A 25,824-nucleotide genomic window follows, 5' to 3' on the forward strand; every position below is an offset into this window, starting at 1 on the left:
AATATAAATGTTATGTAAGTGTCTATTAAATTTCATAAAGCCAAACAAACGCATTTATACAAAGTAGTCATGTTTTTCAAATGAACTGATAACTGCTTGAAATTGTGGTATATAATTAAGAATAATGAAAACTGCACTTTATGCTAGTATTCCAAAATGCATTTTCCACAGACTGTAGAAACAATGTACAAAATAAAGTTGTGAGTGTCAAACAGACATGGGCATTATATAGGAATCATAGGAATTATTGGAAATGCAAGGCTATTCGACCAGATGCAATTTATGCCTTGCCAATAACTGCCCTCAGGCTCTTTTCAGGTAGGGCAAGGCCAGTTGTTGTTGAAATGATAGCAGTAAAACAAAAGCATTGATATGGTCAATTCTGCACAGTCAGTTATGGAAAAAAAATCTAAAGATAAGAAAATACAATTGTCTGAGGAATGCAAGTCAAATCATTTCCAATTTAGACGATTTACCAGTTAACAGCCACAACCTTACAAAGACAATAGAACTTAACGTGTTTTAAGTGTTACAGTTCAAGTTTGAATATTTTACGTGTGTGAGAACTGCACCTGATAACATTAATGGAAACAAAACACTTATGTAATGCTTTAAGGAAAGCAATGAATCTGTCAGCTGTCCTCAGGAGAGAAGACTATGAACCCAGTGAAACGATATGCTTATAAATATGTATTCTACTTTTGCTCACATGTTCACATAGATCACCCACTGACCGGCTCACAGTCCATTTTCCTTACCTGAGAGCCATGATGACAACCAGAGCAATTATGGTGCCCTGTAGAAACTTCTGGTTGAAACAGTTAGGATCTGTTGACACTGTGGGGACCTGTAGAGGATAATAATATAAAGAAGAAATGTGAAATATCACCTGGCAAGTACTCAAGCACATTATACAGTAAACTCGGTTAACTGGAACTCAAGCAACCGGCACTCTCAAACAAACAAACAAAAAAAATTGAAGAAATACAGTACAATTTCCATGTGTTACACTTTCTGTTTTCTCCCTGCAGAAACATACTTTACATTTTAAGTCTTTTAAAAAGGAAAACAGGAATAAATTCCCTCTCTCCCAAACCTGAGAACATGTCAAACCAAACACAGAATAGGGTACAGTATTAGTCAGGCCTGTTTTTAATAGTAACTCGCAAGCAACCATAAACTACACTTATCTGGCATCTACCAATCCCCATGGGTGCCAGTTAACTGAGAGTCTACTGTAGTGGCAACTTCCAAAATAATTCTGATTTTATCTTCAATAACTCAGTTTTAACAAAACCCTTCCATTTTATTGATTACCCCCTAAAAAGTAAAAATTGCTACATAATGTCTGCATAAACACTCATTTCAGAACTTGCTACTACAATTGTGTGAGGAATTGACTTAGCAGTAAGACAGTTAAGTTCCTGTAAGTCTCTTCTGCAGTTTTTACACCGGGGTTGCATCAGCTGGCTGACAGTCTCTACACTGGGTCTGAATCTGAAAGTGTATGGTATAATAAGAGCCAACTACATTTACACTAAGTGTTTACATCTGGAAGCACTAAAGTATGAAGCAGACAACATGGGTAAGAGAAGTTGAATTTGAAAGTCCAAAGCTAAAAATCATTGGTACACTGACAATAGGAGCACATACACAGTGGACACCTTCAGCCTAACTTTGGGTCAGTGGTATGACTCTTAAAATTGTTTAAATGAAACCTAAAAAGCTTTGGGAAGACAAAGGGAACTACCATCCTTTTCAGGGTTTTGCAAATAAGCATAACTTTATTAACAGACAACTTGAATAGCTGGGCACCTTCAGAGGTTTCCAATGGGCAGACAACAGCAACAACAGCTAAGCTACAGCTAGCCTCCTGCAGCTTAAAGCAGAAAATATTACTCCACGCCTCCTCCTAGGAGAGGCCAAGAAGTTGTATATCACTTCAACACTAACACAGTGGACTCTCCTACAATCATACAACAGCAGACCACAAACAGAAAACAGAAAAGCAGTTACATTAAATGAAGAAGCCAAAATGGTGGCTTGAGGACATGAGATACTGCTACATTAAAGGAAATCCTCTCCATACTCTTATGATTAGTACCTCACATAATTATAACTTTACTCATTTTCTCTGCTTTCAGGATTTTAATACACATTATATGTGGGCAAAATCCTAAGTTATCTAAGCTATGAACACAAAAAGAGAAGAAGAACCTTTTGCCAACAAAGAAACGCAGAAACAAAAGCTCTTGTAGAATATGGGTAGGTATTTTCCTTTATGATGTTTATAGAAAGTGTGAATAGATGATCAACTGATGACATCATTAAAAACCAGGGCTGAAATTCTTGTAAGAAATATGTTGAAGCAGCAGCAGCCTAGCAGAATAACAGAATAAAGGATCACTTATAAAATAATTTTTAGTAGTCACAGCAGACCGGGTCTAGGACAATTCACTGAAAGCACATTCCACTGAAACACATTTCACTGAAAGTTATATATGGCATTTTCCCCACTGTAGTGCGACCCCGGAGTTAGAATATATAGTAAGGGTGTGTGTGGGGGGGTGTAGCGCCCCACCTATTTTAAATATTTTGAACTATACACATGGATACTTGTAATTTCAATAAATTACTCTTTTCTAAACTTAATATATATCCAAACTATGTGGAGGGCTACACCCCTCCAATGTGGGGGGCGGTACCCCACACCCTCCCTTACTATATATTCTAACTCTAGGGTCACACTACAGTGGGGAAAAGGCCATATATAACTTTCAGTGAAATGTGTTTCAATGAATTGAGTTTTCAGTGAATTGTGCTTTCAGTGATTTGTGCACAATCATTTGACTTTCAGTGAAATGTGCTTTCAGTGAATAGTCTTAGACCCAGCAGAACACCATGCAACTTGAAAGCCAGTTCGTTATTATTTCATTAGCTGTTAGTGTTTCCAGGATATGCAGAGCAAAAGAAACAAAGTGCTGATGAGATGATAAGATTTTTAAATGATTTTGTACTGGGAATGTTGACCCATAACTGCCACTGAGGATTCATAACATGCAGACTCCTCCTTCACCCACTCCTGAATTCTGAGAGTGAGAGCAGATGTAAGGCCAGTGAATCTTCCAATTTACAGTAATAACCTAGTATCACCTTAAATATGAAAGAGGGATCAGCTGAAGCAGAGACCGTAGCTTTATGAATCAAGAAATTAGGTTCAGAGGCCATAAAATCTTGCAGCTTGGTTACTGTTTCAGCTGATGTAATAGCCCATAGCAGGGCAGTAACTTCTGCAGGTCAAAGGATTATGGCTGCACTGGACACAAACTGTCAGGGGATGTGATTAGTAGGATACTTCAGCTTCATAAATGAATGATCCTGCATTTGAAGTTGCAGTTAGAACTGGATTGTGTGATAGTATGTGTAGCAAGGTGCTTGTTACAGATTATTTTAGTTGTAGCAAGCAACTTGTTGAAATTATAGAAGTCTTTACTGGTCCTTATGTTTGGGTTGAAGGAAGATCCAAGCTGGGAAAATACAAAGGGTGCCAGAAGACCTAGAGATGGCTCTGCTCTCTAGCACTAATACAAAATCAGAAACCGCAAATTGACAAAATCAGATGATTCTAATATGTGTTTTGAAAGTACTTCCAAAACTTTAACTGTAATAAGGAGTCAAATTCTTAACTGAATGTTTCAGATATAAGATTATCTTCAAGAACAGTTTCACCACAGGGAAATAAAAGATGGATAAATCCCAAGGTAAATAAGTAGGTAAAGACGAAGAACCTTTAATAAAGACTAAGTTATCTTCCTAATACAAAGCTGGAATAATTAGTCTAAGATGAATGTAAGTCATGCTTGCACTGAAGAAGAACCCTTAACCTGGCACCAATTATAGACCCTCCTTCATTTGGATAAATAGGACCTTTTAATGGTTATCTGGCTTACTGTAAAAATTTTAATAATTTCAAAGGAGAGCTTAACGATTTGTATTATCTATCTATTTATCTATCTATCTATCTATCTATCTATCTATCTATCTATCTATCTATCTATCTATCTATCTATCTCTCTATTTACACTTTGTTGACCAGCATAGTCCCACTACATCAACAGCTTATTTTTATGGGAGGCCCAAGGTGGTATTTATACTGCCTAGGGAAAATTTGGCCAGGGCACCAGGGACCTTCCCTTACTCTTTTCAATAGATGTCATGAGATCTTTTACAGCCACCTGTGCTACCACAAAATCAGGCAAATTAGTTTAACAGCTCATCCAGAAGGTGCCACACTCATGAGTGTAACACTCTCATTATTGGAAAATTAATCCAACTACCTGGTGTGGGAGTAGAACCCATAGTATTCTGCACCAAAGATGGGAGTGCTATTCACTGAGTCACTGAGATGACAAAATTAGATGAGAACTTTGTGCTGGATGGAAACATTCTCCTACTGATGATTAAAAAAGATGCATTCCCATGTTTCTTGGTGAAAAATGAAAAAAAAATGGTTACCTCAGTCAAAATGAAGCTACCTACACCATCTGAACCTTATTCTACATGATGTTTAGGAGTGCCTCCTAAAGGAGGGAAGGTGAAAATGAGACACTGACTCCAATTTTGCACAATAACATCATGGTACACATAAGATAATAATGAACCTGACAGTCTGAGGACAAGCAAAGAAATCCAGGGGCAGGTTCACTTAATACCTAAAATATGTTTGATGGGTCATATGTCTGAAGCTGTCTTCTATGAATTGCAGTCTTCAGAAAAATTAACCAAGGCAGTCACTCTCTAAGAAGACTATGGCTCTTTTCTGAGTCTCATGAATTAGCGAAAACAGTTTTCAGTGTGGCAGCTCATTAAAGATGATGCTGGAAGGATATAATTAACCGCCTTTGAAAATATTGTAAGTGCTGATATGCAATATAATATTGGTAAGATTTTGCTATGGTTGGAAAGGCTACAGTGTAAGGCACTGCTTTCTGTGCTAAGGTAAGAGAAATTATGGGGAGCCAGTAATTATAACTCTGATCTGTAGCTGTACAGTGTAAAGCTTATTGGGTGTGGCAGGTGTTAACTATCACTTATGGCAGCAGTACACATTTATTACATGCTCTTAATAATATAATATAATATTTGTCTCCAGTAGTGTGGATTTAGAGCTGGTACCATCATAAATAAATTACTACCAGTGGTCTAGATCATAACACCATGGTCCCTGCCCATTACAGCAAATAGTTACTACTTTAGTAAACTTAACGCAGTAAAATGTGCTTCAGGATATTGTACTTTGACAGCATGAAGTTAAGCTATATTGACTATAATAAGAAACTCAAGGGGGGAATATACCCTTTTCGCCTAGGGGTTGCACAATCTCAGAGTTACACTATATAATTAGCAGGGAGTGTGGGGGTGTAGGGGTGCTTGCCCCCCAAAAGCTATGCTTTCTTTATTTTTTTTTAATTTCTGCATGCACCAAGATTAATTCTTGGCCATGCATGTTAGTATGTCAACATGCATAATGTGGGATCAACTTGATTCCACATTATGTATGTCGACAAAAGTAGTATTCGACTAATTTAAGTAGATCCACATAGATATGGATAGATATATAGATACATTCTGAATGGAGATAAATTACCACCAGGGCTGTTGACCACAGCAAAATCTTGGCATTATGAGACACACATTGCAAAAACATGCATGGAGTAGACATTGCATAAGTCAATGTCTATACAAAAGTGTCTGTGTTCACTGCTGTTTGTTACGATGTTGCTTGCCAGTGCCCTCTTTGGTCCTGAGTCATCCATCTGCACAAAACATAACATGCCCTGCATAACACAGAAATAGTGGACTGCTACTATATGGATAGAGGCACCATACATGACCTGGATGAGATGTGTCATCCTTATATGCAGACCCTGGAGATACACAGATTATCCATACCTGTGGACACTGAGGTAAGTGTGGCTTTGAAAATTTTAGCCACAAGGATCTTTAAGAGACCAACAAGGGACATTGTGGAGTATATCCTCTTTATCTGCCTTAAGGATACCCCACCAGTTTCTCAATGCCATGCTAAAGCTTGTGGGAGAGCATATGGGATTTCTGCATACCCCAAAAGAGAGAAAAAACAATGTAAGCATTTTCTGATGCAGCTTGTTTTCTTGAGGCACTGGGGGACACAGACTGTACTCACATTACAATAAAGGACCCACACGAGGAATAAGAGCAATGGTATACTAACTTTAAGGGGTTCCACTCCAAGAGCTTCCAGGTGGTCTGTAATGTACAAGGTGTAATATATAATGTGTCTGCAGGCTACACTGGGCAGTACCCTTGAATTTCACATTTGGCAGACTTGTAACTTATATCATTGGTTAGTATGGGGCCTATTTGACACCTTATGTTCATTTACTAAGGGGCTGTTGGAAATTCCAAGAGGTCAGCTTCATTTATCTAGCAAGGGGGTCTTTTGGTTTTCAAAGACTAAAGCTTTGGCACCTCTTATTGGGGGGGGGGTGAGGACATCCCTTACATTTACTGACTTTAAATGATCCCTAAAGACATGCCATGTTTGATTCCCCTACAACTGCAACATCAGCCTTCATTATGTTACTGTTTTACTGCTTTATTCTTACTGCTTACTTACTTAGACATTGTGGTAATATTATCTGTCCTTAGATTTTCTTAAAGAAATTGATGCTTAGGTTTTAACCACTTAAATCTGAATCTGAAAAACAAGCAAACATGAAATGTCTGCTAGATACTACATACTTCAAATCACACTTCCCCAGCAGCAACTCCCAAAACTGACAGCTCGGGTATAGAATTCCTGACACAAAGGTACTTGAGCCTGTAGTTTATGGATAGGCACTGCGCATAATACAAATCAATTAAAGTTTTTTTTTTTTTGGGGGGGGGGCTAGATAAGCACCTTCTGTTCCCCATACTCTCCTTATTTTGCGTTTTTATTCCAAGGTTTCCAAGGGTTGGAAAAAGAGAAAGTATCAACATACATAAAAACCTATGTCTGTCTTTCTCTTGGAACCTGAAAACACAGGTAGCACAATGCAATATACATTTTAACTAACAGTACATTGCTCTTATATAGAACAAGCAGCAAACCCACGTGACTGTGATGCATGCAATCTGATATCTAACAAGTGCATGTAAGCGGAGGGAATCTCCTTGTTCCTCATCTGCAGTAGTAGAGGTATTACACCAAGCACTGATCCAAATGTAGGGTATTACACCGAACATTGATTCAAACACAGATAACTAGTTACTTCAGTATCTCTGAAGTGAACTAATGTGTTTTATCACACTTGGGCAAATGATGGTGAACAAAGTGATATAATACGGGCCTTGAAAATCATGCAGTTAGTAGAATCTTATCATACAAGTGTAAACCCACAGTATACACACAATTCAGCATCGCTTTTTGTTTACTAGTTTATATTTAAAACCTACTGTTTTACACTTGACTGCCTTCTTACACACTATGTGTAAATAATATACATATTAATTATCCTTCTAATCTAGGTAAGTAAAAGATTAATTTAAAAAAATCATTCTGCATTTCAGTTGCAAGTATGTCAATGTTTTCTTTATTGAGAATCTCACCTTGTTGCCCAGTTTTGGAGGTCTCTTTTTATGAGGTACACTTCCAGCTCTGCTGAACTGACTTCCAGTTTGACTAAAAATAGACAATCAGAATATTTACTTTACTGTTCAATTCCTACTGGATGGACTATTTATTACATATAACGACATATACCAATTATAAACCTTTCATCATAAAATTGTTTTCAAGACACAACATTATAATAATGTGATAACTATGCTTTATTGTAATGTGGTGTGACACACAGACTACTCTAATTACTTATTTTAGATGGCTAAGTATTTGAAATGTGTAATGCTATGGTGTACTACTTAATGTAATTAGCATAGTAATGACTGTAATACATGATCTGATGTGGAAAATGAATACATTTGCCAGTTAATTTGTAAAAGTACAATTATTGGCTGCTCCTATATTCAACCTGCAAGTGTTTAAAGTAGTACTTGGAAATAGGACTCTCCCTACTGTGTAGAATCTATTGTACGGCATGCTACCAAAATGACTATGTATCTCTTAGCAAAGGAGATAGCACTCTGAAAAGTGTGAAATACTAGACACACAACAGCATTTATCTACCCTTCTACTGGAAAATGTTTGTGTGTTTAGATTAGTATCATCTGATAAACTTTACAGAACACCATAACCAAAATATTCTCAAATGCCATTCTCCTCACAGCACTGTAGTTAAGTTTTACTACCCCTATTTGTATTTCATCCCAGCATGCAAAAATACAGCCCGTGAAGGGACCCAAAGGTGAACAGGGCTAAAGGTGCCATAAGCAGTAACACCACCTTTAAATCTCTACCCAAAGTCATTTCTGGTGTTTTAATTATCAGGACATTCCAGTGGGATAAGAGAACTGGTCAGGTCAAGGGTTAATTCCTCTCACCACTTTGTTGAACTTCTGTTGTCAAGCCTGTTTAGGAGACTTTGGTTTAGAATGGAATAAATAAGCTGCATGCACCTACTCCAGTATGCTAGCCAATAAGAAAAGTATTATTCTAACCTCAACCACAAATCCTTACCTACCTGCCTAGTAACATGCCCCCCACCCGTATGATACTTGGGACCAAAATGGTTTGGGCCACGTGGCTAGACTTGTAAGGGCCCTAGTGATCGTTTCCCTAGTAACAACCTATGAAGGCAATTTCTGACCTTCCTGATTCAGAAGAGAAGGTCTCGGACCTTACCTTATTGGGTTCTTCATCTCAAGTGATTTATCACTCTATTAAGTGTAGCTATGATGCAGCCGATGCCTATTCTAGGGCTGTTGCATTTGGTTCTGTTCTGAGCACTATTCTTGGCTTTGTCTTTGTCCTTTACCTGATGATATTAAAGTTAAATTGTTGGATGCCTCTCTTGGCAATAAGAGCCTTTTGGGCTTTGCTGCTGCTAAGCTTCTTTAAGTCTCTCTAGCATAAAGGCAAGGCTTTGCAGGAACTGAACCATATTTTTGTTTCGCCTGAAACATATCCAAATCTGCCTTTGTTCACAGACAGTCCAACCCTCCACCTAAGGGTAAAAATGATTCTAGGCATATACCCCCAGCCAAGTCTACTCAAACTCCTACTTCTCAGAAGACTCCTTTTCAAGACAAACCAGGTTCTGTCAGTTTGCTTCCCCTTTCCCTAGGCCAGGTTCCTTTAACCATTTGTCCTTTCCCTGTCCCTTCTCAAATGGTTAAAGGTCGCTCAAGCCACTTGGGTTTTGTTCATCAACTGACATGGATATTTAATGGTATGTAAATCCCTTCCTCCATTTCTGGGCATCCCTCAATTTCCTGAAGAACAGCTTCCTTTCTTTCCAGAGCTGCTTTGCGCCCTTCTGGCTCAGGGCACCATTCAAGTTATGCTCCCTAACCAGGAAGTGAAAGGTTTTTATTCCAATATGCTCCTGGTTCCCATGAAGAAAGGCATCTGAAGACCCATTTTGGACCTTTTGTAGCTCAAAGCCTTTCTAAAGGTCCCCTCCTTTTCAGGAAGTTTTTACATTTCTCTGTTTCTTCCATGCATTTTCAGTTTTCTGCTTTGCCTTTTGGCCTCTCTATTACCCCAAGGGTATTTACCAAATGCCTCATTGCTATCATTACCTTCTGCAGGATGACAGGGGTTCAGATGTTACCTGCTCATCCAAGATTCAACCCTGAGAGGTTCTGTTTCAGTACCTCCACTTTACTGTTTGTCTGTTACAAAGCCCGGGGTTTATGATAAATTTTCAGAAATCAGTCCTGGCTCCTTCTCAGGACCATGTTTTTCTCAATTGCAGGGTCCAGACCATTCCCATGCTCATATCCCTGTTTCCACCCAAGGCTTTCTCTCTGATCACTCTTTTTTCAATCTCTTCTTCCTCTGGCTTCAGTAATAGCCAGAGATTGTCTCAGGGATCCAGGATTCATGCCTTCCACCACTCTTATGTTGCCTCTAGCCTGGCTCCATATAAGAAAACTATAGTGGTTCCTCAAGTCAGTGTGGTTTCCGCACTGCCATCCAATGGATTTCCTAGTTCCCTTCCTTCCATATCTCAAAACTTGAACTTCAGTGGTGGATTCATCAGCTTTCTCTCATCCCAGAGTTTCCTTTCCAACCTTCAGTCCCATCTCAGGTGAGGAGTTTCCTTCAGTTTCCTCAAGGTCCAGGGTCTCTGGCCTCCTCATCAGAGGTCAGATTGCATCAACATCAGGGAGATGGGATCTAGCTGTCCAGTATCAAGGGACTTTCCAGGCTGTCTACACTCCTTCAGAGCAAATTAAAGTGGCGGACTCTTATTAATGGATGCTTCACAAATATGTGTTTCTGGACATTGTCCATCGATGGGGTATTCCACAAGTAGATCTTTTTGCCTCCTCTCTGAACAGACGACATCCTGTTTTCTGTTCCAGAGTCCCAAGCCCCCCAGGTGGATGCCCTATCTTTTCCTTGGTAGGGATATTTCTCTATGCCTTCCCTCCACTTCCCCTGATTCTGAGGGTCCTGCACAAGATCAAGCAATATTCCTCCAAAATCTTGGTGGTGACTCCATTTTGTCCCACGCAGAATTGGTTCCACCTTCTTCTTCACTTGGTCAAGGGGCAATCACCCTAAGTTACCTCAGTGGATGGACCCTCTCACACAAGACGAGAGGTCTCTTATACATTCTCACTTGTCCACCCTTCAACTGATGCTGTGGGTGACAGTGTTTTGATTCCTGTCAGGCACCTCTTTTCTGAGGATGTGCTTAAGGTTTTGCAGGAGGCCAGGAAACCCACTACCAGGTAATCATATTTGTCCAAGTGGAAGAGATGTTCTGTCTTGTGACCAGGATCACTTTTCGATGGGAGTTCCTTTGGTTCTCTCTTATTTGCGTTAGCATATTCCTCAGTTAAAGCTCACCTCTCAGCTATTTCTGTTTGTCTGCCTCTGACTCCTCCTCTGGCCTCTAGGTTTGAGGTCAAGCAATTTCTTCAAGGCATCCTTCATATCAGACCTCCCAAGAAGCTTATTCTGTCTTCCTGTGCCCTTAATGTTGTTTTTGAAAAATTTGACTCGGGCTCCTTTTGAGCCTGCACCTTCAGTATCTGACCTCCAGGCTCTTACTGCTGGTCCTCCTTTCTTAGTTTTCATAGGGACAGGGTATCTTTTTGTACTAATCCTTCCTTTATGCCCAAAATGGTCAGTGAGTTGTCTCTTAATCAATCTATTAATTTGTTCTCCTTTTTTTTCTTCTCCTCAGTCTGCTAGTGAGAAGGTCCTTTACACCTTGGATTTGCATAGGCATCTCAGATATTATTTGCATAAGTCAAAGGCCATTCATTAATCTGAGCAACTTTTTATTTCCTTTCATCCCAGGTTTTTGGGTTTGGCAGTTGCTAAACAAACCATTTCTTCCTTGATTTCCAAGGCCATTTCTTTTTGTTACTGCTTTCATGATAAATGTCTTTCTGCCTCTGAAAGGTTCATTCTGCCAGAGCTGTTGCTTCCTCTGGTGCCTTTTTCAAAACACTTGTCACCAATTCCATTCTTGAGGCTGCTACTTGGACTTTGCCCCCATGTATGCGAACTTGGTGATAGCTAAATTTGAGGAAGAATATATTTATCCTCATTTGTTCTATAAATGTAGGGTAATTGTTTACTTTAGATTAATAGATAATTTAATTTTTTTGTGTAATGGGACCAGTAGAGATGTCCAGCTTTTTGTTAAATATTTGCAAGTTAATCATATGGGGCGCCAGTTTGATGGAGTACAGCTGGGTTATCAGGTAAGTTTTTTGGATTTCCAACTTAATGGTTTGGAGACTGGTATTCACAAAAAATGTCATCATAGAAACCAGTTCTTATATGGGATGAGATGCCATCCCCACCACTTAATTTCTGTGTGTGGGACTGATCACGTATTTGATAGGGAAATATTGGGGGCTGAACAAATGTTCATCAACAGAGGGTATGACAGAGGGATTGTGGCACAAGCTAAACAAAAAAAATTATGAGAATAAGATATGAGCAGGATAATTAAAATATCTACCAGAGTAATACTGAGTTGTGTAATGTTTTGAATAGTAGGGAAACAATTGCTACTAATATGTCTAGGTATAGGACTTTTTATTCACAGAATTTGAAAAATAATACCAGAAAAAATAAGACTGAAATTTATTTTGTGACCACCTTTAATGTAATTACTGATTTAGTAGTTAAGAAGGTCAGACAATTTTGGCCTATGTTGCTACGAGACAGAGATCTGATGGAGATGTTTTCTAGCTGTGTGAATATTTCTTATAGAAGGGCTAGAAATTTGTCTGATATGGTTATTCATAATCATTTTCTGCCATCATGAGTAAAAGTATGAGTAAAAATGTTATAGTCACTAAAGGAACTACGCCTTGTGGCAAATGCTCTATTTGTAAACATCTGGTCAAGTTATTTCCAAATATTAATGGCAACAGGTTTATGGCTAATAGTGAATATACATGCAATATGGCAGGAGTTGTTTATGTCTTGAAATGTGCTTGTGATTTGTACTATATTGGGGAAACTACTAGGAGTTTTAACGTACGTTTTCAGGAACATGTTAGGGATATAAGAAATAAGAAATTGGACAGCCCTCTAGGGGGTCATTTTTTATATTTTCATCACGCTAATCCCGAATTTCTTAAAGGCTGTGTGTTGGAAAAAGATGAGGTGTGTATGGGTGAGTGTACTAGCTTAAAGGAAAAACTTTTAAGGAAGGAAACATTGTTTATCTTAAAGTATGTCACTTTAGAGCCTTTTGGGTTCAATAAAGAGTGTACTTGGAAATTTGTCATTGGATAATTGTTTGTTTGTTAATTGTATTTCCTCATGATTATTTTAGCTGGTTTGTATGTCTAATAAAATCACTCTTGGAAGGCCTATTGGCCGAGGTGCTAAGGATTTTTATTAAAATGTTTATACTTCTTGGCACCATTGGCTATTTTGTTGTTTTTTTTCTGCTACTTGGACTTCTGCCCATACCTTCATTAAATATTACAAGTAGGATATTGTATTCAGAGCGAGAGCTGGCTTTGCCAGAGCTATCCTGTGCGGGTTTCTAGAGGGCTATGTGCCTTTCTCCTTCCAAGTTTCCTCCTGAGCTTTTGTACTCTCCCACATGTAAAGAATACTACAGCAGGGATATGGAAGGACATAGTACAGTTGTGCAAAATCTTACCATAACAGTAGATGTCCTTCTCTTCACCGTTACAGTATTTACTGCCTCCCTCCTTCCCCTTCTGCTCTGCTCTGTTCTTCTTGTCTTCCTCACAAGGGACTCTTTTCTTGTCTTTTTCCTCCTCCTGGAAGCACAAGCTCCTCCAGTTCCCTAGGGATAATCTGTTCCTGTTGGGGCTTTTCACTCCTATGGTATGTATGTCCATACATCGCCTTCAGGGCTTACTGCTTGTGAGGGGAGCACAATGTATATAAATTCCAGAGGATGTCATATACTGGTATACTTGCCAGATGTTGGGCTGTTCTTGGCAGGAGATCCCTTATGTTTAGAATACTGCAACACTGAAGAAGAGAACATCTACTGCTATGGTAAGATTTTACACAGCTGTACTTTTTAATTGTGGTCAACAATTACAATTTCACCAACAAGGTCAGGGAATTATTGACTTTTCCCCCAAAAAATGTTGACAAGGAAAACTTACAAAAAAGTGGAAATGTTTTGTCAACTGTGTGGCCAGGAAGGTGTACACCCCCAGCAGGTATTCACTGAACAGGTTTTCAGACATTTAGTAGAACTCTGAAAAAGTACTTAGTTACTCCATTAAGGTGCACCTTGTGCCAATCTCCAACATCCATCAGGGTCACCACCTACCTTCCTGGGTAGTCATCAATGCTGTTAAAGCTTCATAGAGGGAACCTTCAAATTAACACCCCCCCCCCCCTGAGAGACTTCTGCAATCCTGGGACATGCACTTTATTCTAGGAGCACTAATGAAACCCCCCTTCAGACAGCTTTGTCTATTTATCTCAGTTGTCTATCTAGGAAAATGCTGTTTCTTGTAGCTGTAACACTATAACATCAGTTAGAAGGTTCTCAGTGTTACAGGCTCTGTCAGTTAACTCCTCTTATTAGGTCTTTCATAAGGACCGAATAACACTTTGAACAAACCCATCCTTTTGGCAAAATGGCAACCAATGCCATTTTAAATCAACCCATTAATTTACCCATGTTTTCCCTAAATATCAGAGTAAAGCAGAATACATGTTAAACTGCCTGGATGTCCAGCATACTGAGGCTGTACACTTGTACAAAACCAGCAGCACCACATATCATTTACTGTACACAGGAAAGGTCTGCACATTTCAAAATCCATTTTGTCATGCTGGATTTCAGACGCTTTAATAAATTATGCTATTTTGATGGGCTGTGACTTCCTACTACACTGAAGGTTGAGTCTTTGAGAGCAATGGCCAAAGAAGTCATGTTTTTCAGAAATTTCTCTCTGGATAATACTCACTAAACTTTAATTATTCCATACAGAGCATGATCATTCTTTGAGACTTTTGTAGTCAAAGGACTGTTTGCGTAGATGGACTCAAGAAGGTATATAGATGGAGACTCCATCTTAAGAGACAACCAAAGATGGGCTGCTTCTTATCGGATATAAAAATGATATGTAGGAAGTATTAATATCTTCAGTAATATATCGCCCCTACCCCAACTGGGGTCTGGGGCATTCTGCTAGTCCTCTGTCATGCCCTCCTGGCATGCACCAGGCACTGCCTCACCTTAGTTTTTTTGACCTGCTCTCCTTATAAGGGTTACCTGCTTTGCCTGTGTCCAGGATAATGGACCAGTATGCCAGAAGGAACAAAGAGATATGGGCTAAGCAGCATTATGGGAGCAAGGGAACAGACAGCCATCTTAAGAATTTCTAGGTGATGAGCAATCTTATTCATTTACATTCTCAGCTCAATACCACCATCCTAATATCTGCGTCAGACTTCCTTACAGTTTACTGAAGACAGACATCTTACAGATTTATCTTCATGGTAAGTATATAACTTTCTTTCTTTTTGGAATAGTTTGCATACTAAATTGACTGTAGTTCTAGGAAGGGATTTCAGAAATGAAAAAGGTGTACTGAAGTACTACGGAAAACACGAATTGAAGAAAGGTAGAATTGAAAGATGAATTTCTTTACAAGGAATCATGACAAATTGATTATTTTTCATATTTAAGAATTTAGTACACAAGTAAAAGATGAAAACAGATATATTAATGGAAACATGCATATCTTCTTCTGTTATGATTAATATATATATGGGTGTGTAAATTAAACTGGAAACAATTATTAGAATGTTTATTTGTTAGAGAATTGTAAACTTCAGAGAACAAATTAGATTTTAGTACAGTACTAGCATTACTAATTTTGATTTATATTCAAGGAGGCTTAATTAGAGTTTAAAAATACAGAAGATATGCTAAAGAGTTTATGAATATCTTGTATTTTGTGCCAGAAAAGAAAAATATAGGAATATAAATTCTGATTTGTTCATTTTTAAGCATGGATAAAGTGGAAAAAAGGAGAATAAAATAAAGGATCAGACCATATAATGAGAAATATTTTAATCTGTAAAATAATTAAATATGCATGCATTTAGAAAGGAAGGCTAATTATATGCCCATTTGAAAGATCTAAAACTTGAAAACATTTACTATGGGAATAATTACAAGAGTTATGTGGTGGGTAGGAAACATTTGGTGAAGGATGCAACAACATAAGTGAAGACAGGATAATTTAATTTTGCAAAAGGTGGTGAGAAAAAGAGATGGGAGGTAATGATGGAAGTAGAGAAAGTCTGGCGGAAGGGCGGGTACTTGTGAAATTATTAAAAAAAAAACAGTAAATGCCCTTGTCTGGTTAAGTTGTTGTACAAAATCTACATATACATGATGAGTGCATGATGGAAGTGGAAGCAGGGCAAGAAGGAAGGAGTGAATAAATTTATTAAAAAGGAGATACCAAGCATATAGTCTAAGCTGTAGCCCAGGTGACCTTTGATAATCACATCGCCACAGTAGTCAGGAAATCCTTCTATGTGGCACACCTCATCACAAAAGGTTTCTCATCCAGGAAAAATGAGGTCATTGTTCCCCTCTACTCGTCACTCATTAGACCCATTATAGAGTACAATGCCCCTTTTGGTATGTACCTCACAAGACATCTACAACAACTAGAAAGGCCACAGAAATACCTCACAAAGAGGATTACCAGCCTCAAAGAGATGCCCTATGCAGACCATCTAAAAAAACTGCAGCTTTACTCCATTGCATATCGCCTACTCAGAGGCAATCTCTGCCTAACACACAAAGCTATGTCAAACCCAGAGCTTTTAGACATGCTCCACTTAAAGAAATCCCAATCCCTACGAGCTACACGCTCTAGGGACCTAAACCTTGTCACCACAATAAACAGAACATGCTGGAGGGATAGATTCCTGTCCCAGAGTCTTCCCATACTCTGGAACAAACTATCTATATCAAACAAAGCTCCTCATTAGCACTGTTCAAGAAAAATCTTGATGATTGGATGGGAGATAGGAAACTCACCCCGGGGATCACTTCTGTGGCTCTGCTCGACATTGGCACAGGAAAAATAATTTTCTTGGGTGGTGAAAGCCAGGGTACCTTTGGCTGGGCTTATATAGGCCCTAGGGCCAATAGCCTAATACCTACCTATGAACCTATGAAACTATGAATAGGTAAATGGAGACTAATTTGTTTATTAAATATTGATTTTAACATCGTGATCATCACCATCAACCCCCTTTTCCAAATTTTCTACATAAAGGTATTTAAACTAAAACAGCTATAGAATGGACACCTAAAATATATGCAGAAATGTATAGTGAGCAAATGAAGAATACATATATTAATAAAGATACGGGATTTATGTGAGGTACACAAAGTAAGGATGCAGAACTGTATCTTATTAAAGAAAATCAGGTGGAATTGGTCAAGAGCCATAGATATCTATCTGCACCTATATATACATATACATATATATATATATATATATATATATATATATATATATATGCATGTGTGTGTGTGTATGTATGTATGTAAAATCAAAATTTTTGTTGGCAAATGGAAGGGTAGGATGACAGTCTGATATAAGTAAGGTTGTAGAAATAAATGGTAAAGATCATGAGAATTAAGGGTGGTAAAGAAGAGCATTGGGTGAATAACCAGTTAAATTAATTGAATATTAGAAGGGAAAGCAAAGTACTGGGCTAAAAAAACAAATAGAAAAAAGGGCTAAATGACTGACTACATAATTAAATGCTAATTTTTACGAATATGACATTCTTGACAAAGTAGTGATAAGGCACTTATATTTTAATGAATTTAGGGGCTGGTAAGACCTATTCCCTAATGTGTGAAGATGGAGCTAGTATTTATAAAATGAAATGGATGTAAGTTTCTATATCCATATGGGGACTGCAGCAGGGGGCTTTCATCCTGAAAAAATACTATTTTGATTGCTGAAAGTGATATTAAGTGATTTTTATTTAATTTTTCAGGAGACTTACAGCTGTTCATTGATGAGGCAGCATGAATCAGGGACTAGGATATGCCTGTTTGATGACAGGTTTTGTGAAATCCTGAAAGCTGCATTGTCTGGTCTCCCTATTGAAATATCAGGATTCACAGAGACAACTCCCGATACGCAGAAGGAAAAGACCAAAAATGCAGGACAACAGCTAATGTACAACATCATTTTTCTCCTGTAAACTTCTTTTTTGAAGGGGGTAGAAAAGGGAATGTTCCAAGAAATGACAATCTCGGACTTAGTGTGTGTGTGTGTGTGTGTGTGTGTGTGTGTGTGTGTGTGTGTGTGTGTGTGTGTGTGTGTGTGTGTGTGTGTGTGTGTAGTATGGAAGAACAATGCAGTAGGGCTAGTTACCCGACAGTGTAAACATTGGTTCTAAATGATTGTCACTGTTGATGCCACACCCTAAACCTAGTTGCTGTGACATGTACTGTGCCCCCCACCAGCACCTTGGTAGTGGGTTCTAACCCTAACCCTAATGCTACCCCTTTTCCCAATCCTCTCCCTGCACCTTACCTTAATACAAACCTTTCCACAACACTGCCACCACACACTGCACACTCAGTCACACACACTTGCACAAACACACAGTAAAAATATAACATCTATCCCCTTACCTAACCCTTACCCTAACCCTAAAATACACAGAGTCACACACAAACATACAACATTTAGCCCTCCCCGATCCTCTTACCTAACCCTTTCTCACTACTGCATGCACAAACAATCTAACCCTTTCCAACCTTGTTCATCTGTCTGGATGAAACATACCATCACCATTTGGACCACTTGCCTATCCATGCTATCAACATTAAATGCAATCCCTGCATTTGTCAAACAAAAGAATGTTCAACAAAATTCAAGGGATCCATATATATATATGTTTGGATTTTTGCAATTCAGTCTTCATGTTATGGGACAAGACACTCTGAGTTCACACCTTTGGAATGGTTGCTACTGTCTGTTTTGGGATATAAACAATTATTTAAAAGTCTGCAATAGTATTAAAATACTATCTAGATGTCTGGAGAGCCTTTACATTGGCTTAGTATAGAAACAGCAAGTATTCAAACTGCTATACTTAATCTCTGTTAGGAAGCCATGTTTGCTACTCCTCTCTGTAATTAAAGGAATTTAGGCAGACCAATCAAAAGAGCTACGTTTCCTGTCACCTGACATGACACAAATACTAATATACCTCACAGCACAATTTCTGTTGTGCAGTTTGAATAGCTATTGATACAGAAGGATACACATTGGTACTGTAATAAAATGGTTCTATATTATAGGACAAATTGTTAACACTGGCATGTGTTGCTATTTATTCTGTGAGGTACTAGGGCTACTAAACACCACCAACCCCAAGGAGAAGCAAAAGACAACGATGAACTCCCAGCCATGTACAGGACAGCCCCATAACACACAGCTTTGGTTATTTGGATTTTGCCATAATTAAGCACAGCAAATTAGTACTTTTCCTTCATACAGACAACTATTGCAAGGAATACCTATCTTTACTTAAAATCAGACATATTCAGGCATAATGCAAAGGGTAAGATAGTACGTTTTACTACTTCAGACTAAAAGAGGCTGAGATTTCCTTTCAGATTACTTCTTTAAATAATAGTTTTAACAAGCTTTCTTACAACATTTCCTAAAAAAAATAAATAAATAAATAACTAGAGAACTCTGATTTGGAGGCAACTGACAGAATGCAGTTTAGTTAAGACTGTTGCAGCTGATTAGCTAACCATGGCTCCTGCTGGGATGCAGCTGCAGTTATCCCATTGAATGATTATTTCTCCGGCTCCAAAATACTGCTGCCATAAGCTGGCTATCCACATACATAACAGAAGGAGACAGCCTCTCCTCTAATAATCTCTGGAGGAATTATTGGGTTGAGGAATCCCTGTTCCAGACTGCTTTGCCATAATTACTAGACCACCCCCATTCATACACACACACCCATGTCATTAGGTTCATTTTCTAGGGTAAACCACCTATGGTGCACTAGCCTTAGTTTCTTGCATCTGAAATATTGCCCAAAAACCTGAGCAAAGCATTACTTCTTCCTGCTGTGGGGATTGCCACCTCAAACAAATACTCATCCAATATTATAACCCCCTTCCACTTCTTCCAGCAACAAACTATATTTAACTCTTCTCACTAATCTCAAACTAGATTTATCTCTTCTCATTCCATTAAAAAATAAAACAGCATATAGTAAAAAATACTGCCTGAAAAACTTTAAGAGCACACAGAAATGCAATTCCACTGCCTCAAAAATAAATACCCTTACCCTAAACAGAAACAGTAGCACATTTAGTAAATACTATTGAACAAGAAACGCCTCACGGACAAAGATTACCTTCCCCTTTCAAGTTGCAATTTTAAAATCATTTTAACTGGACAAGGTAACTCAAAATGGATGATACAGTCCTGCTACAAATAAGTTACATAACCAAACTCTACATCACTGTAGTGTACATACCCCAATCAGCTAGCATTATGAAAATGGAAGAAATTATGAAAGGTGTCAAGCAACTAGCCCCAGAAAACAAAATTTATATAATGGGAGACCTTAACTCAGATGAGTTTGATCACAGATAATCTCAAATACTACCATACCAGTTCCTTAATGGGCTTTCTAAGTTAATTACAGATGATATAACACCTTACCATGTATCAAACTTACACTTCTGGATCTCTTGCTAACAGACTTTCCAACCAAATTCTCAAAATATCTCTACCCTCCATAATGAAATCAGTGACAACAATATGTCAGACACCATCTCTTTCATTGCACTAAAACTGAACCATAAAGCAAGGTAAAACAAAGAGTTGTTTTCAGAATCAAAAGAAAATCAGTTATGGGAGGAACTATATAAAACAGACTGGGCATTCTGCTTTGCGAAACAGGTCTACCAATAATCCTTCAAATATTCAACACAAAACTAAAAGCCATAAACAAAATACTATTCCAAATCTCATTGTATATTGACAATACTTTTCATTAAGAACCAGTTACAAACTACAGGTCAAGAAAGCAAAAGCTACTGACCCCAGGGTAATAGAGAATCCTGCCCTGACAATATAAATGCTTCTGGCAGGCAATACAAGCTATAGTCTACAATGGGAATTCTCAACATAACAATACTCCAAAAATTATGGACCCCTCAGATCTCAGAAAAATTAAAAACTGCATTGCAACGGCTAGGTCTTCTTAAACTTCTAAATCTTATCATGTTAGCTCAGCTCCAGACATAACACACACACAAACACACACACGCATACACACACCAAGATTACCAAATATCTCAGAGAAAACAATAAAGGAATACCTCAAGAAAACAGAAAAAACAAGTGAACTCTAACCCAAAAGTACTCCACCCACCTTTGTCTGTCCACTGCAGAAACAGCAAATCACTTGCTCTTCTCATAACCTATCATTAACAACAGGAAAAGGTTCACATAAATTCAAGCATGCTGTAATCATTTCCCAAAATCTCTTCCTCAACAGGTCCCTAGGATTATCTGTCCATCTCAATTTTTTTGTGTAAACTGACTAAAATATTTTAAAAATAATGCACAGACAAAGGAGTACATAAGCAAGTATAGTGTACTTATCAATGCCCAGAATGGCTTTAGAACAGGCCATAACTGCATATTAAAACTTCAAAAGACACCACAGCTCTGACTCTTATGAGTCAGGCAGAAATTTTTTCCTCATCCACCTGCCCGGTTACTGTCATGTTCTTAAATACCACTGTCTTTCTGGGTGCCTGCCTCTTACGTTAATTTGGCCATATATCTCACTTCCTCTCTGCTTTCACTGGCTTGTGTGACTAAGCACAAAATTATCATTTTGTGAAATCACTCCCCTTCAACTATTTAAATTTATTGGCCATCCTACTGTATTCCACAGTACCAGAATACAAAAGTGACCACCGCACCTTTCAATCTATCTTGCTGTTTTAAAAACAGTGACTGTCCACTAAAAGTTAACCTTTTAGACAGGTAAAACTTAAGTTACCTACTTTCACATCTAACTTCTCTAGTGCACAATGCAGTGTTTAGGATACACCATTTTTTTTCATCTTACCTTTAAGCATCCCTGTGACTTGCACTTGCTCTAATATCTGCTGGAGGGCACTAGGAAGCCTTAAATGGATACAAGCACTCAACTCTCCTTATTAATAAGGAGAAATTAATCATAGGTACTAAACAGCCTATAATTGCAAAGTACCTTGTTAAGGTAAGGGAAAACAGCTCCTGTATTTTACAAAAAATGCACCAAACCAGGCATGTCCAAGAGTCAGCTTCCGGTGATTTCTCCTGTCCACCTGATGAATCTGGGCATACTGGGGCAATGCAGCAATTGCCTCATGTACACAGACAACCCTCTCCTCCTACCAACCAACGCTGCAACCTGTGAGAGATGCACTTACATAGCCAAACTGGAAGCAAAGCTCTCTCCACCCAGGATTGTGCTAGACAGTCAAGAGGAGAAGGTTAACACCCACAATACACCTCAAGCAGCACATAGCCCTTCTAAACCCACACCACCAACATCCACACATAACAACATTAAAGCCACATATGCAGAGGCCCTTAACTGTAACCTGCCCAAGCAACAAGGACCTCCTAAGCTGAAATGCAAACAAACACCAATCACAACCAAAGTGTCACATAGCTCACAACACCAGTGTGCCACCCAGAAACAGCCGCTAAGTCAAGACAACGTACCTAACACTTTAGTCATAGGTGACTCTATACTCAGGCACACTGATGTCCCACTCACCAGGCTGAACAAGGAGGAAATTACAGTCAGCTGCCTGCCTGGTGCCAGGATCCACTACATAACACATGCACTCAAGTCACTCCACAACAAGTACAAATATGACTCTGTCATTGTCATGTTGGAGTGAATGACTTGAGACGTACCTTCCTGGACTACTTGAAAAGAGACATGGAATATCTCTTGGATCATGTGGCTCAGGCAGGTATGACCCTAGCCCTGAGTAGTATCCTGCCTTTGCCCAGAATGATACCACAATATAAGGACAAAATGACTGACTTCAACAATTGGCTAAGCTTCTGGTGTCATTCAAAGGGGATCCAGTATCTGTCTGCCTGGGATGACATAATCGACAGACTACGATGCTTTGCCAGAGATGGTCTGCACCTGTCACCCCTGGGATTCAGGTTACTGGCTAAGGCTCTTGCCACCCCTATAGTGCCTTTTTTAGGCAAAGTTCAAACGACAAAACCACCACCGTAACAGGTACATGCATGCAAATTCTGAAGGTAATGCTATTCAATGCTAGAAGTCTAAACCTCAAAATGCACTCTCTCGAGGCACTCCTAAAAATGGAGAACATCGATATCTGTGCAGTCACTGAGACCTGGTTCAAGGCTCATGAGAGCACCCCTGCAATACCAGGCTAGAACTCTTACCACACTTTAAGGCCACCAAACCAGGACCGAAACACTAAAGGTGGAGGAGTGTCCATATTCACACCACCAGGCTAGTTGCCCAACACAATGCATCTGAAATTCTCCAGGTGCAACTAACACTAGGTAAGACTGCAATCCAAATTGTAACTTGCTACAGATCCCCCACCATGCCCCAAGATTCCCACTACACCTTTCTAAGCATACTGGAAAATATTAAGATACAACCAAACACCCTAATACTGGGTGATTTCAACTACCCTGCCATTAACCTGGAAAACTACTCATGTACCAACACCTTTGCCCAATGGTTCTTAGAAGTCATGAATTCCAATGCCCTAGATCAACTAATCCATAGTCCCACCACCCAATATCCTAGACCTGGTCATTACCAACATGGGAAATCGATGCTCCACACCTATGGTCACCCCCTTGTTGGTCAGGTCCGACCATAAGCTAACCAACCTTAAAATCCACATCCCACCCCCACCCCCCAGTAAGGAAACCTCTATAGAAAACTTCTCCAAAGCCAACTTCATGCTACTCAAGTCAGAAGTGACAAACTTCATGACACCCATGCAAACGGGAACTGAAAGTTCGACTGCTGACTCCTACACTAAGGCACTGTACGAGCACATCCACTCATGCATGAATCGTGTCATCCCAAATAGAACCAAGATGCTCCCCTCCAAAAAAAGAAAGACAATCTGGTGGTCCCCTGCCATAAACAAGCTTTACAACAAAAGGAAGAAACTGTTGCAGAAAAGAGGAAAATCCCAGGATGCAAAAAACCCCCTTACCTGCCCTCAGTAAGAAGCTGAGATCCCTCATAAAATCCTCCAAAGCTAGTTATAAAAATAAAATTCCGAAAGATTCCAAAGACAACCACAAGGCATTCTATAACTATGTCAAGAATCTAAATGGCAATGCTCAGATCTGCTCTGGGCTACAACAGAATGGCATTAAATATACTGATCCCAAGGATATTGCCAATATCCTGGCAGATCAATTCAGTGCCAACTTCACCCCCTAAACGGCCCATATCAATACCAGAAGATTGCCAAATTCCAGTAATAACGGCCACACAGATAAAAAACGCACTCTCCAAAGCTAAGAATACAGCATCCATGGGACCAGATGACATCCTGGGCTGTGTATTATATGAACTACAAAATGAACTGGCACCTCACCTAAGTGTCATGTTTAATTATAGCCTCACCTCAGGCTTTGTGCCACTGAGTGGCTCACAGCTACAGTTATCCCACTCCACAAGGGGGGATCCACCTTGAATCCAGGGAACTACCGCCCCATCAGTCTGATGAGCCTGATCTGCAAGGCCACGGAATGTACTATCATGGAACTTATAAACAAAGACATTGGCAACCTTCAAACACTGGACCCCACTCAGTTTGGGTTCGTGAAGGGCCGATATTGTCTCCTGAACCTGATTGACTTTTTCAAATCAGTGTCCAGAGCCATGGAAAAGGGTAAGGCAGTCCACACAGCCCATCTGGACCTTCACAAGGCCTCTGACACCAACCCCCACTCTGGAATCACAGATAGACTTACTAAGCTGGGCATTAATCCCTACGTCACTCGATGGGTTGCCAACTGGCTTACTGACAGAACCCACACTGTAAAAGTAGCCGACTCCAAATCCATCTCCAGACAAGTGACAAGTGGAGTACCTCAGGGTTCAGTCCTGGGACCGCTCTTGTTTGGCATCTACTTCTCTGAAGTACAGGCCAACACAAAGGGACTCTGGCTAACAAAGTTCGCAGATGACTGCAAATTGGGAGCCATTATTGAATCCCCAAATGATGTGGATACTCTACAAAAGGGCCTTACAGAAACAGATGCTTGGTGCCACAGCCATGGGCTCAAGCTCAATGCCAAGAAATGTATAGTTATCCCCTTTGAGAAAAAACATGTACCCGTGAATTACCACATAGGTGGCAGTACACTAAACACTGATAGTGTGATAAGAGACTTAGGGACACAGGTGGACAGTGGTCTCACCTTCGATAACCACATCGCCACAACAGTCAGAAAATCCTTCTATGTGGCACACCTCATCACTAAGGGCTTTTCATCCAGGAAAAATGAGGTCATTATCCCACTGTACTCATCCCTCTTTAGACCCATTATAGAATACAACACCCCATTTGGTATGTACCTCTCAAGATATCTGCAACAACTGGAAAGGCCCACAGAAATACCTCACTAAAAGAATCATAGGCCTAAAGCAGATGCCCTACACTGACTGCCTTAAAAAACTCCAGCTATACTCTGTCGCATATCGCCTACTCAGAGGCGATCTCTGCTTAACATACAAGGCCATGTCAAACCCAGAGCTGTTGGACATGCTACACTTAAATTAATCCCAATCCCTCAGAGCCACATGCTACATGGATCTAAACCTTGTCATCACAATAAACAAAACATGCTGGAGGGATAGGTTCTTGACCCAGAGACTCCCCAAACTTCTGAATAGACTGCCCATACATGTCAAGCAGAGCACCTCTTTGGCCCTCTTCAAAAGGAACCTTGACGATTGGATGGGAGAAAGGAAATTCACTCCAGGGATCACGTCAGTCGGCCTGCTAGACAGGGGTCCAGGGAAGTAAATAGTGTGGGAAGAAATAGCCAGGGAATTGTTGGCTAGGCTTGTATAGGCCC

General features: G+C 39.4%; 1 protein-coding gene across 1 annotated transcript in view; it reads right to left on the bottom strand.

Moving 5' to 3' along the window:
* The window catches only part of LOC122797789 (myelin regulatory factor-like), a 617,672-nt gene that overhangs the window by 143,879 nt on the left and 447,969 nt on the right, over positions 1–25,824 (bottom strand). Inside the window, exons 9-10 of the mRNA XM_044066309.1 lie at positions 7,633–7,705; positions 759–847 (exon numbers count right to left, since the gene is read on the bottom strand). Coding sequence (XP_043922244.1) covers positions 759–847; positions 7,633–7,705 — 162 coding nt within the window. The remainder of the gene's footprint in view (positions 1–758; positions 848–7,632; positions 7,706–25,824) is intronic.

The sequence above is a fragment of the Protopterus annectens genome, chromosome 3.part1, assembly GCF_019279795.1.
Source record: "Protopterus annectens isolate FY-2018-M chromosome 3.part1, PAN1.0, whole genome shotgun sequence".
Classification (NCBI taxonomy): Eukaryota; Metazoa; Chordata; order Ceratodontiformes; family Protopteridae; genus Protopterus; species Protopterus annectens.